General features: G+C 42.8%; 1 protein-coding gene across 3 annotated transcripts in view; it reads right to left on the bottom strand.

Moving 5' to 3' along the window:
* OSBPL3 (oxysterol binding protein like 3) overlaps positions 1-14,173 on the bottom strand; it is a 196,058-nt gene that overhangs the window by 50,520 nt on the left and 131,365 nt on the right. For 2 of the 3 annotated variants that reach the window (XM_036246210.1, XM_036246209.1), the window contains 2 exons: positions 4,090-4,217; positions 501-608 (listed from right to left, as the gene is read on the bottom strand). In XM_036246210.1, coding sequence (XP_036102103.1) covers positions 501-608; positions 4,090-4,217 — 236 coding nt within the window. The remainder of the gene's footprint in view (positions 1-500; positions 609-4,089; positions 4,218-14,173) is intronic. The other variant, XM_036246211.1, reaches the window with a different exon arrangement.

Raw genomic sequence — 14,173 nt, 5'->3', positions numbered from 1 at the left:
TTTTTAACATACTATTAAGTGGCCCGGACCTTTCCATTGTAATAGAGTAGTATTTGCCTCAGAGAGTAAGGTTGTGCTTTTAAAAGAAAAGAACAAAGTCACAGGAGAGGACGAAGGGAACAGCAGAGGAGAGAGTGGGTCCCACAGGGGAAGCCAAAGGAGCTGGCAGGGAACGGGATGTGCAGGTCTCTGGAGAAGCAACAGGAGGACAGGTTGTCTATGCAGTTCTGGCTGCAGTGATACCTAGTGAAACTGGTGTCACTTAGGAGAAAAATGGGAGAACGAGGCACAAAGGGAAGAAGATTTCTGGGCGGCGGGGGGTGGGGAGCAATTTAAAATGCAGTTAGCAGCAGACTCCAGAAAGCCTTGGGATCCGGGCCCCTGGCCCCTGGGCCGCAGTGGGAGGCAGTGGAGGTGAGCAGCCCCCTCAAGGGGGAGGCAGGGAGACAGGGCGTCAGGTGAGGTCACGGAGACATTACCAGACCAGGGGCCTTACCCACCTCTGCCAGACTGTCCACCGACTTGGCAGCAGTAGGGGGGTCGAGGAGCAGGGACTCAGCATGGATTCTGCATAAGCGTTCTTTAAGGTCTGTGTTTTGTGCTAAGGCCTGGAACATGTTAAAAATAGTGTTTCAGAAAAGCACAGCAGTGGGCCCAGCGTGGCAGAGCCCCGAGGGGCCACCTTTGTCCTTGAATGCTATCCGACAGGGTGCCGCTTCTGAGATGCCTGGGAAATAAAAGGTATTAAGCGCTGGAAACGATGGCCTTCTCTAACCTCGTCTCCAGAGATGGAAGGAGGGGTTGGCAAGGCTTTCTCTACCTCGGAGAAGGAAGTCACCAGCACTTTCAGCGCTTGTTCTGATCAATGGTTTCACGCCCCCTCCTCCTTCCCCGCTGAGTCTGCAGTGTCCCTCGGTGTCCCCAGGGGATTGGATCCAGGACCTCACGCAGATACCAAAATCCACAGCTGCTCAAGCCCCTTATACGTGACGGCGTAGTGGTTGTATGCGATCTACGCACATCCTCTCGCATACTTCAAATCATCTCTAGATTACTTATAATATCTTATACAATGTTAATGCTATGTAAACAGCTGTTACACTGTACTGTTCAGGGGAAAATGACAAGAAACAAGTCTGTACATGTTCAGCACAGATGTGACCATCACGACCATCGTGGGCCTAACTACATGGTGCACATCAGCAACGGCATAACATTTTTTTAAAGAATATTTTCTATCCTTGGTTGGTTGAAACCGTGGACGCAGAACCTGTGGATACAAAGGGCTACTGCAGTCTCTGGCCAGGTCCCTCCTTAATGATCCCAAGCTTCTCTCATCTTTAAAAAAGATGCTGTTCTCACCCCTTATGATTGGCCATATGTTAATGTTATTTAATTATCACACCAGTTGAATTGAATCTTGGAAAGGAGGATTTTGTGGAGGATTAGTTTTATTATTTCCCAATATAGGAGTTGATTGTTTTAGTCATGCTTCATGATTAAGATATTTGCTTTAAAAAACAAACCAATCTCACTTACCTGGAGAAGGGCTAAGAGCCAGGGCCCTGGAATGGGGTGTGTGAGCCCACCGCGGGCCTCTTTCCTCTGGCCCTGGGCTGCTCCGATGCCCTGTCCCAACCTCCCGCCCGGGGAGGAACTACCTTGACGGGAAAGGAAGATGCTCCCTTCCTGCTGCTAGCCTGGTGCTTCATGACCAACTGTTCCCCAGGGGCTGTCTTTGGAAAGCAACAAGTTCTCCACCTGACTCCCTGGAGTGCCTGCACAAGGTCCATCCTGTCTGTCTGTCTTCCTGCCTCTTCCAAGAATCTCAGCGCCTTTCCCACCAGCAGGGCCCACAGCGTCCATCTGCGGAGAACACACAGGATGTGGTACTGTCTAATCTACGGCCCGGATCTCTAGCAAAAAGTTTTGCTTTATCTGTTAGAACCCATGGACAGAATGGGTTATTTGAAAATTCTCAAAAATCCTTTAGGAAAGACTGAGTAAAAGTTTCTTAAACACACAGAACAGAGATTGCTACCTGCAGCAACAACCTCTGCACTTACTTTATTCTGACCAATGTGTCGCTGGTATCTTAGTACAAGTGGCTAGAATCTATAACAGTAGCTAGAATCTTACTATGGCCTGAAAAAAACGTGTTATTTTACTAGCTTCTTTTTCCTTTGCAAGCCACAGGCAGAAGAAAGAAAAAGATCAAGATTGCACATAAACGCAGCAAGATTTGTTCTGATAGCCCTGGGACGACTCTATCAGGAACGCAAGACGAAAAGGCAAGGATCATTCTGTTTTCTTTTGTTGTTGTTAATCCTTACCTGAGGATATTTTTCCATTGATTTTTAGAGACTGGAAAGATGGGAGAGAGAGAAACATCGATGTGTCACATCGATTGGCTGTCTCCCGCACAACCCCAACCAGGGCCGGGATCGGACTGGAAACCCAGACAGGTGCACTTGACTGGGAATTGACTCCAAGACCCTTGGGTCCACAGGCTGACACTCAAACTGCTGAACCAAACTGGCCAGGGCCATTCTGTTTTATGTTAAGTTTCCAAAATTCTGAACAGGGGTGACAAGAATTCCTTAGTGAAGGTAATGACAACTTTGGCCTAGGATACCATGGCCAAATGCATCTCAATGGCCAGCCCTTCATGGGAAGGGGAGAGGAAGACCACAATGAAAGGGACTTTGGGGAGCCCATAAGGGTGAGATAGCTACTAAAAGCCAGCCTACTGGGAACAATGAGAAATGCTTTACCACTAAATTGATTTTTTTAAAAAAAGAACTGCCTTGTTTCTCTGGAACCAAAGTAGCACCGGATGTGAGGCTGGCCCCCACAGTCCAAAAGGGGGTGTTTCTGCCTCTGACCTTGAAGGTCCTAGAGCGCCTCAAGGCAGGCATCATTAAGACACTAGACACGAAGTCAGTCCACTTATTTCTTATTTCTTTCAAAGGTAACATACTTGGAATGTTCAACTGAGTGAATATTCCCTAAATGTTTTACAATAATAATAGGTACTAGTAGTAATGCATTTACCGTTAACATTACACCCAGCGTTACTTTCCTCTTCCCAGTGGCCTGATGCTAGGAAACATGAATGGACATTTTCTAGTTCTCTCAGTTGGCTTCTGAAGACAAGATCCTAACATTCGTCTCCCCACCAGAACCTAAGTAGAAAGTTCACATTCGTCAGATGGTCACTTCACAGGTGCGCACACCCTCTCCTTCTACGGTAGAAATTCCAAAATACCAGCGACAGGAGGGGCAGAGAAGTATGTTATTCTAAAGGTTCTCTAGCTTTCTGACAGATATAAAGGGAGCAGCCAGACAGCGTCAGCCACTGAAAGTAGAGTCCCAGGATGCTGCACGTCAACGGAGCCTCACTCTTGTGAGGGATAAACTGGAGTCAGTGAAGAAGAGGAGAGAGAAGGAATACTGAATGGCTTACTGAAAAACAGCAGAGGCTTGACCTGAAGCTTGTGCTGGTCCAAGGCAGATCCATTACCTACACTGCATATGACTCATCCCTCTCTCTGCCCAGGGGCGGTAGGGGAGGGGCGGGGTAGCTGAATGTTCACTATCATATCAAATGAAATCCTTTCCACGTCTTTGGGAAGAGTGGAAAATAGAATCGATGCTGTGCAGCAGAGAAGAAAAGTGAATTTAAAATATTGCTCTGCTGCCTGTTATTTGGAAAGTTAACCTAAGCTTGTGATCGCGTAGGTACAGAAATCTTCCAACTGTCAGATGTTGTAAGCATTAACAAACCAATGTCTATTAGACACCCAAAAACACAACAAAAGCTTTAGAGAAACAGAAAAATCAAGATAAAGAGGAAGAAACCAAACTTGAAGTATTGTATGCTCAGTGAAATACTAGCTACTAAGGTTTGGGCTAGGCTTAGCTTGGGTCTTTAGAATAAACAGATCTGATGAAAGGCTAGAATATGATTTGGATAATTTGTCTGGTTTTCTCGTGAATTTTCCACATGACCATGGGGATGAAAAATATAGAAAATTCAGGAGCCCGGACCCGTGCTCAGGCATTTCTGTGCACAGACGTGGAACTTACGGAGGAGAGGGCACGCTTCAGACCAACGACCTGGGCAGAGGGGGACGAGGCATCTTGCTCCATCAGCTGCTTCAGCTTCTCCCTCTCCGTGGATATGGTGTTAAAAGCCGACCTTAAAGTGAAGTAAACTATAAAGATATAATCATTATAAAAAGGAATGAAGGAAGAGGCATAATTAAAAACGAGATACAGAGAGACGTGTTTCTTATAAAAGAACTTAGAAAAATAACAGCCCTGAATATTTTCAGTGCAGGAAAGGGACACTCTAAATTGACTTTTTAAAAACACATCTGGAATGTACACCGCCAAGACTGAACCCTAATGTAAACCATGGACTCTGGGTGATAATGACGTTTCAGTGTAGGTTTATCGATTGTGACAGATGGACCACTCTGGTGGGATGTAAATAGTGAGAGAGGCCGTGTGTGTGTGTGTGTGTGTGTGTATGTGTGTGTATACATGTACATGTATGGTAACCCTGTACTTTATAAGCTCAATTTTGCTGTGAATCTAAAATTGCTCTAAAAAAAAAAAGTCTATTGAATTTTAAAAATCACATTTGTCAATTCCAAAGCCCCTACCCACTATAAAATTCCATAATTTTATGACTTATCACCAAGAAGTTTTTGGCACTAGCAAGACATATACTTCTGGGTTCTTATAAATATTTAGTTTTGTTTTATCCCAAAAGACTGGAAACGTTTGAAAACAAAGCTTATTGGCGTTCAGCGTAAAAACAGTAACACTGCAGTAGAAGAAGTACACAGGGCCTCAACCAAGGCACCAGAAGGAATCACCAATGAGAGTCAGATGGACTTTGTGTGACTTGAGGTGAAATACCCAGAAAAGACACACCGTCACTTGTCGTATGCCGGCCGGGGACAGACCATCTGAATCTGATCACGAGGAAAAACAGACAACCCAAAATAAGAAACACCCTATTTTTAAGAATTGGCCCATATGTCAATTTCATCAACAAGAAAGGAAGGGTGAGGAGCTGTTCCCAGTGAAAGGAGACTAAACAAGCATGACAGTTACTTGCCCTACATGACCCTGGACTAGACCCTGGCTGAAGGGAAACGTGCTATTAAAGAACATGACTGAGATATCTGACATTTGAATATGGAAGGCAGGACAGGTAGTACTGTTTCGGCGCCAAATTTCCTGGATTTCATAACCATACTGTGGTAAAGAATACCCCTCCTCTTAGGAAATAAACACTACAGCAAAAGGCATAAAAAAGACATAACTACGACTCCTACTCTCCCAGTTCAGAAAAATGAGCACATGTGCAAGTGGATGTGTGTAAAAAGAGATAAAATGAATATGGCAAAAAATATTAAACGTGGTGAATTTGGGTAAAGTATATATGGGAGTTACTTGTATTATTCTTGCAACTTGTTTGTAAGTTTGAAATTATTTCAAAATGCATAAGGTGTTACTTACCCTCTTCCTTGCTAGTGTTTCCAGCTGCTCATCCCAGAATTATCTCCCCGCCTCTAAACTTGGCAGCCAGCTCTCTGCTCCCCCCCCCCCCCGAGTATTCAGGCATCACAAGAACTCAGCTCTACTGGGCACGCAGATGCCTGAACTGATCTTTTAAAAACCATTAACCGGTACGGCAAAAATATTCATCCGGGGTTGATCACAGAATGTACAAATTACCTCCTACGCATGAGGAAACTTCATCTAAATTATTGATAATGGATATCCCATCTGAATACTATCGTTCCAATCTCCTCTATTATATTTTGCTTTAGAAGGGCAGGAAGAAGGAAGAGACACACGTCTTCTCAAGTGGCCTGGCACATTACTGAATTTCACAGGTTGCATGTTTAGAGGTACTGTTATTCAAGAGTGGCCTATTTAGTGTCACAGAAACTAAACACGCATTATTGACTTCCTTCCTTCACTTCACAGCCATGGAGACCGCTGACTCTTCCTACAGCTTGTCACAGAACTTATCTAAAGTTGTGGTGTTTAACGACAGACTTACACCATCTTCACAAAGTCACAGTCCAAATAAACAATTTGTTTAAACACACACACACTAATTATGGTGCTTCTGTCTATATAAGACACTGGTCAAGAGTCAATAGGTGCTCCATTTTCTAATAACGTCTACGGAACACACTTAGCTCTTTGATTTAAAAGATTCAATTAAGCAAAATAAGGACCAATAGTGTGGGCTCCCACACCAGCCCTGGATTCTTCCCAGCTCTCTCCATTACTCACTGTATGACTTTGGACAAGTGTATGATGAACCTGAACCCCCGTTTCCTCATTTGTACATGGGAATAATAATAGCATTTACTTTATAAGATTGTTAGGGATTAAATAAGATAATGCAGGTAAAGTACTTAACCCAATGCAGAGCATATAATAAATTATCAATGTTACTGCAATAACAACAGTGACGGGGAGGAAAGCAACATGACAATGCAAGGGTGGAGACTACAGTCTCCTGAAATGCGGGCAGCAGTTTTAGGAGGGTTCTCCAGTCTATTGCCAGGACAACGCCTATAAATAACTGCATGCAGGGCAGAGGTTCTACGAACAGGGACTGAGCAGAATCTATTGAGCGATCCGAGAGCAGCCTCAGCTGGAGAGCAACGCCCCGCAGTGAAGTACAGCTTCTTCTATTAGCCAGGACTCCCAGCCTCTGCAACCGCACAGGACACCACCGCCTAGCTGAGTGGGTCCCTGGGGGAACGGCTTCACTGTCGTTTTTTTACATTGAGGTATAACTGATAATATAATATATTAGCTTCAGGTGTACAACAAAATGATTCAATATTTGTGCACATTGTAAAATGATCGGCACAGTAAGTCTAGTTAACATTCGTCACCTTAGTTACAACTTTTTTTTCACTGTGTTATTTATTGCTCTAAATTAAATACATGTGGCACTCAGCTGGCTGCCACTTTACGACATCGATTTCTCTGGCTTTCAGAGGGCCTGCAGTCAACCAAGCTAGAATATTCCTATTAAAATGTTTACGCTGGCCAAACACACACCATTTGCCTCAAAATGTATAGCTGACGAGACTGTGGTGGCATAAAGTAAGCCAAAAGAAACTCATACAGTCACTGGGTTTAACTTTAAGGCATAAAGCTCTTTCTAAGCCACTTGACAAAGGGGCTCAGAAGGCCAGATCCCCATGCACTAAATTTCTTAAATGACTGCTTAGGCCCACTCAGAGGACATTAAAATAGTCCTTGCCCTGGCCGGTGTGGCTCAGTTGGTTGAGCATCGTCCTGAGCACCTAGAGGTTGCAGGTTTAATTCCCAATTAGGGTACATGGCCCAGTTTGGGGCTCAATCCCTGGTAGAGGATGTGCAGGAGACAGCTGATCGATGTTTCTCTCTCTCTTTCCTTCTCCCTTTCTCTCTCTCTAATATCAATAAAAACTTTTTTTTTTTTTTAAGGCTGTTTTGCCCAGCTGGTGTGGCTCAGTGGTTGAGCATCGACCCATGCACCTCTTGTTTGATTCCTGGTCAGGATTCATGCCCAAGTTGTGGGCCCAATCCGCAGTAGGGGGTGTACAGGAGGTAGCCAATCAATGTTCTCACTCATCAATGTTTCTATCTCTCTCCCTCTCCCTCCCTCTATAAAATCAATAAAGAAAAAAAAAATTTTTTTAAAGGCAGTTCCATTTAAAAAATAGTCTTTCACAGCAGCCTCATGACCCAGCACACACAGAGCAATGATTAAAGGCTATTCATAGGAGACCACATTTATATTGATCGTTAAGAATCTCAGAGGTCAGGAATATTCTCTGTGACAGGAATGTTTTCTTACTAATATCTACCATGACGCTGGAGAAAGAGAAAAGGAAAGACAAGTGGGTGTAGCACATCTATGCATATCTGATAATAAACAAGGCCACATGCAAAGTCTTAGATGCTCCACTACAAGGAACCTCAAAGATCACGAAGGCCACTGCCACCGAATAACCGGCAGCTCTGCACCTCCAAGCGCCCTTGCCCCGCGGTCTTCGGGCCACACTCTCAGAGCATTTGCTGTGTCCTCTAGCAGTCCACCCTTCTGGAGTAAGAAAGTCCTTTGTGTTTTTCAGTTGACATTTACCCCAGTGTGTCTCCTCATTGGCAAACAGATCTACTTCCTCTTCCTTGGGGTTTTCAAACATCTGACAGCAATTGTGGCATCTGTTTACTCATTCATCATTTTCCCAGACTGTCTTTCGCCATTTCTCAGACCCCCTCGCTGTGCTGAGTGGGACAGTGAGCTTCTGACAGAATGGAACGCCGAGCATCATACAATTGACCCTTAGCGATCGCTACCGATCCCGTGTCTACCGGCTTCTGTGATGACGTTTACTGAGTTGAGTGGTGAGAGGGCAGACAGGATGCTTGGATGGCCAAGGCTGGGACTGAAGGACACCTGTACTCTTACTTCACCTGAGCTCTATTTTTAGATATGCTCCTTCTCTAGAGGTCTCTCAGCATCAAAAAAGGATAAGATCTTGAGGAAGGCAGAAAAATCACAGACATCGCCTCCGTGGTGGCAGTATGGTATGAGGCTAAGAAATTTTGCAATAAGACAAACATGAACCAGCATCATACCTCTGCCACTTAGTTACTGCTTAGAGACTGAAAAAGTCCTCCGTGTCCACATCTGTATGTGTGGATAACGCCGGTATCTCAAGAATGCTTCCAGGAAACAGTGCAACATCATGTGATTGTTTAGTATCCAACCCACCATAGGAATCATTGACCTTTCCCTGTTTTTAATGAATACAATATTTTGGTGAATTTTCTTGAAAATGGTAACATACCTAGAATATCTGGGGTGGTTTGGTCCTTTGTAATCTGCGTCTCCTCTCAGAATACCCATGGTTTATAAAATACTTCTTGACCCATATTTTATCCAAATGGTTCCTTAAATTTAAATACACTGCCTAATTTAATGAAATGGTTTTACTTATTTGCTGATTATCTACATATAAACACAATTGCTTAGCCGATTTTTATGTTACATTCTAAATTATGTTTGATAAATGATCTGCCTTTTTTTTTTTTAAGCCATATGTATCTTTCAGCCTTTAATTGATGAAAATGGCATCTTTGTGACATACTTGGCTTTTTAGTCAATGCTTCCACAAGCTCAAAGCCATGAAAAAAATGACCACTCAATTTGACTTTGGGTGGTGGGCACACAAGGCAAAGTGCAGATGCTGTATCATAGAATTATACACTCAAAACCTATATAATCTTATTAACCAATATCGCCCCAATACTTTTAATTAAAACAATAAAAATAAAAACAAAACAGAAAAAAATGACCACTGAATTAAAATTCAACATAGGAAAAGAATCCTAAAACAAAAGAATAGCAAATTTAAGAGTTTAATTTTGTTCTACTGTTAGCCTTTACGTTTGCAAATGAAGATTTCTCTGACTGAGAGTGCCTTCGCAGATTGCAGAAGTATCTGTAAAATCTCATTTTCTTCTCCCCTTCTGCAGGGAGAATGTGAACATCCACTTCCATTTGGAGCATCCTGACCACAGTCCTATACCATTCCTTGCTTTCCCATCCTAAGTCTGCTCACCAAGCTCAGTTATTCCTGTTTCCATTACTAATAGAACACTCTGTCATAAAATATCCTGTAACAATATGTGACAGTGTGAATTATTTCTATTCAGTGTGAAATAATTAATCATGGAAGATAATTTCAAAATTTGAGAGCTAAAAGAGTCAGGACAACTACTTTAGGACATTTACCAGCTAAGGCAACCGAGGCCCAGAGAGGTTAACCAGTGAGGTCAAAGTCCCACAGCCAGTCAGTGAGTCAGTCAAGAGGGTGCCTGGAATGAATGAATGCCTTTCTTCTGACTCAGCTGCTATAGAGGGTTAGTTCCCAAAAGGTTTGTTATTTACAGTGTTCCCTGAAGTATGTTTTTTTTTAGGAACTTTAGTTCTAGAGCGATAATAGCTGATAGCTGTCTGGATAGGAGGGAGGAAGAATCCTCCCTCAAAAACAAACATTGAAAATTATTGAATTAAACAAAGCTAATAGAACTTCTGTTGCAGGACTTCTCGGGGCCTTTAATATTTATTGTTTCTTGTGTGACTGCAAAGAAACCCAGAGTCAACAATGTTTTCCAAACATTTTAAATTCTTTTGTTTTTAAAGTATCTTTTTGCATAAAGTGTTCCATAAAATACAATTTGGGAAATGTAAAGGCTAATATATACAATGTAAATTACTTATGACCTTTAGATTTTAGTCCATTTTGTTCTTTGTTTGTGTGTCAGTATATACACAAAGCTGGACATATGAACCAATGAGAATTAATTCAAAGATCTGCCATAAAAGTCAAATTTACAGTCTATAAAACATAACAAGGACTTTTCAGGCTGGTTCTGTGTTGGCTACCTAGCATTTGTTCTAATTTCTACAAAACGGGGGAAGTTCCAATGCATTTAAAAAGTTGAAGAAAAAGTAGGTATACAGTAAGTTATAAATCAGTAGAATTCTTGCCTTTAGTTCAGCTTCTCCGGAATCATAGTCAATAGATTAATGATACAGTCAAGAAAGTAAAACAGAAAATGTCAGTAACAAAATCAAGCTAGCCTAGCCTGCGTGGCACAGTGGACGGAACATCGTCCCATGGACTGAGAGGTCCCTGTCCCGGTTCGATTCTCCAGCAGGGCACACGCCCAGGTTTTGGGCTCAATCCCCAGGAGGGGGCGTGCAGGAGGCAGCCGATCCATGTTTCTCTCTCAGATCGATGTTTCTATCTCTGTCTCCCTTCCTCTCTCTAAAAAAATCAATAAAAACATATTTTAAAAAAAATCAGGCTTATGTAGGAAGAAATGTACAGAAGTGAGAAAGAGTGAAGGTCATAGGGCTGAGTGCAAACCCAGGTATCCTTATCCGTGAGGCCTCTGAGTTACAACCTGGGTAAGAGGCCCAGAGACCTTTCAGTCTGCGTGGACCATGGTACCTCGGGAGGGGAACACAGCTGGTTCGGCTCCCTGTGCAAGTCCCTGGCTCTCACCCCGAGGGGCGCTGGCTGCGGTGGAACAAGTGCCCTGGAATAAGTGGGCCTGAGCTTTCTCTGAGCACAAACCTTGACCTCGTCTGGGTATGCGGCAGCTCTGCAGGCAGCTGGCTGGGCCACCAGAGACAGTCCGCGAGGCTGAGCGCTCTGCAGGAGGGCGGGATCAGTGATCGCCTCAGATGGCACCCTGTCCTGCTGAGGAAGCAGCTTCTTCAGTGTAGGTGCAAATCAGCCAATTTCCCTCTGCCAGGAGGCAACATTGTCCCATTTGTAAAACGACAGCTCACATGATTAAAAAGTAAAGGTGTTTGCCCTGGCTGGTTTGGCTCAGTGGTTAGAGCGTCGGCCTGCGGTCCAGAGAGACCCGGGTTCGGTTCGCACGTACCTCAGTTGCAGTTTGTCCCCGGCCCTGGTTGGTGGTGCGGGAGGCAGCCACTCGATGTGTCCCTTTCACGTTGATGTTTTTCTCTCTCTTCCTCTCTCTCCCTCCCACTCTATCTGAACAAAAAATGGAAAAATGTCCTCCGGTGAGAATTAAAAAAAAAAAATAAATAAAAAAGTAAAGGTGTTTTATAGGCATTCCTTTCCCATAATATAACAGGCATTGCCCTCATTATAACTGATCCTTTCATAGCACAGAACTCACAGCAGGTGTGTGAAGAGCTTCACAGGATCGGGGCAGGTCATTCCGCCCATTTCACAGATGCAGAGCGAGATGCGGACAGAGTTCCAGTGAAAACGAGGACAAGAGTTGGAGGTGGGAATTTGCAGAGAGCATGAAGTGGCTTCCTCATCACCAACATGTTTTGGGTTTGTAGGGTAAGGGAACAAAGAGAGCCGACGGAATCCATACCGGGAAAGCAGAGAAACTCGGGCCTCGGCGAGTAGGGTGACACGAGGGTGCCTCATTTCTTGCCGCGAGCACAGCCCTCCCATTTAAAAAGAGTTAACCCACGTTCTCCTTTAAAACTGATTAATATATGAAATAAAAAAAGATAAACACAAAGAAAATAATAAACATTTACAACTCCAGCCTCCATCATGAGAATGCTGGTGTGTATCCTTTCAGACTTTTGAGTATGCTCATATATACCAGGTTGATACAGTTTATTTTTTCAGAAAAAATGGGATCATACCTATAGATTGTTTTGTGACCTTGTAGCTTTACTCAGTGGTATGCTATGAACATTTTTCTATTTCTATGACAGTAACCCTGGCTATCCATTCTGCAAGGGCAGGGAGACACCAGGCGAGGACACAGACTGGGGTCAGGATGGTTAGAAGTCAGGTCTCAGGTTGGCTATTTTCTACCATGTGAATTTCGGGAGTTCTATGGCTTCTCTAAACCTCAGGTTTCTTGCCTGTGTAATGGAGCTTACAGTCACACCTACTCCACAGGCTGCTGCTAGAATTAAATGAAGCAGAGCATGCAAAGTGCTTAACAAATACCTGACAAGCAGCTCTGAGCTCAAAGTAATTTAGCTATTATAATTATGTGGTTATTGACTATTCTTATCACATGGTTATATCACATTTAAAAAATCCAGTCCTTCTTTTGTGGGGCATTTAGGTTATTTCTAATTATTCTTTAACATTTTATTTTGAAATTATTATAGACTTACAGAGGATGGAAAAATAGTACACAGAAGTCCTGAGTACCCTACATCCAGTTTCCCACAGTGGTAGTATCTTACATAATTATGGTACAATATCAAAACCAGGAAACTGCCCTGGCCAGTTTGGCTCAGCGTTTGGAGCGTCGGCCTGCGGTACAGAGAGACCTGGGTTTGGTTCCCGCTGGGGGCACGTACCTCGGTTGCAGTTTGTCCCCGGCCCTGGTCGGTCGTGCGGGTGGCAGCCACTTGATGTGTTCCTTTCACGTCGATGTTTCTCTCTCTCTCTCTCTGTTCCTCTCTCTCCCTCCCACTCTACCTGAACAAAAAATGGAAAAATGTCCTCGGGTGAGGATAAAAAAACAAACAACCAGGAAACTGACATTGGGATAATATAGAGCTCTTATTCAGATTTCACCAGTTTTACATGCTCTTATTTATATATGTGTGTGTAAATATAAATCAATGTAATTTTACCATATGTGTAGATTTGTGGAACCACCATCAGAATCTGGATACAGAACTTTCCATCACCACCAAGATCCCTTTTACTACCCCTTTATAATCACACCCATACTTTCCCCCTTTCTCTCCTCCTTGTCTGTAACCTCTGGTAATCACTAATCTCTTCTCCATCTCTATGACTTTATCACTTCAAAAGCGTTAATAAATGGAATCATACACTATGTAACCTTTTGAGATTGGCTATTCTCAGTCACCATAAGGCCCTTGAGATCCCTTCAATTTGTTGTGTATAACCACAGTCTGTTCCCTTTCATTGCTGAGTAGTATTCTGTTGTATGGATGTACCACAGTTTATTTAACCATTTATCTGTTGAAAAACATTTGGGTTTTTCCAGTTTGGGGCTAATACAAATAAACTTGCTTTGAACATTTGTGTAAAGGTTTTTGTGTGGACTTAAGTTTATATTTCCTCTGAGATAAATGCCCAGAAATATGAATATTGAGTTGCATGTTAAATGTGTTTATTTTTATATAAAATTGCCTACTTCTGTTCAGAGTGGCTATACCATCTTGCATTGCTACCAGTAATGTATGAGAGATCCAGTTTCTCTATATCCTCACTAGCATTTGGTAGTATCAGTATTTTTTCTAATGTTAACTATTCTTATAGGTGTGTGATAATATCATGGTCTTAATTTGCATTTCCTTAATGGCTAATGATGTTGAACATCTATTTCTAATTTTTGATGTGATAAATAATGCTACAATGAATATCTTTTTTGAATACATTTTAAGTTAATTACTACAAATGAATTCTTTAAAGTGGAGTTGCTAAATAAGCAGATTAAAAAAAAATTGGGACATAATGTCACATTGCCCTTCAGAATAGTACCAATTTACATCCCCATCAGCAATGTATAAATTGCCCAGCTTTTAAATTATACCTAGCCCTGGCCCATGTTTCTCAGTGGTTAGAGC

Source organism: Molossus molossus, unplaced genomic scaffold, assembly GCF_014108415.1.
Source record: "Molossus molossus isolate mMolMol1 unplaced genomic scaffold, mMolMol1.p scaffold_m16_p_7, whole genome shotgun sequence".
Taxonomy (NCBI): Eukaryota; Metazoa; Chordata; class Mammalia; order Chiroptera; family Molossidae; genus Molossus; species Molossus molossus.
This window is presented reverse-complemented; position numbering and strand designations above follow the sequence as displayed.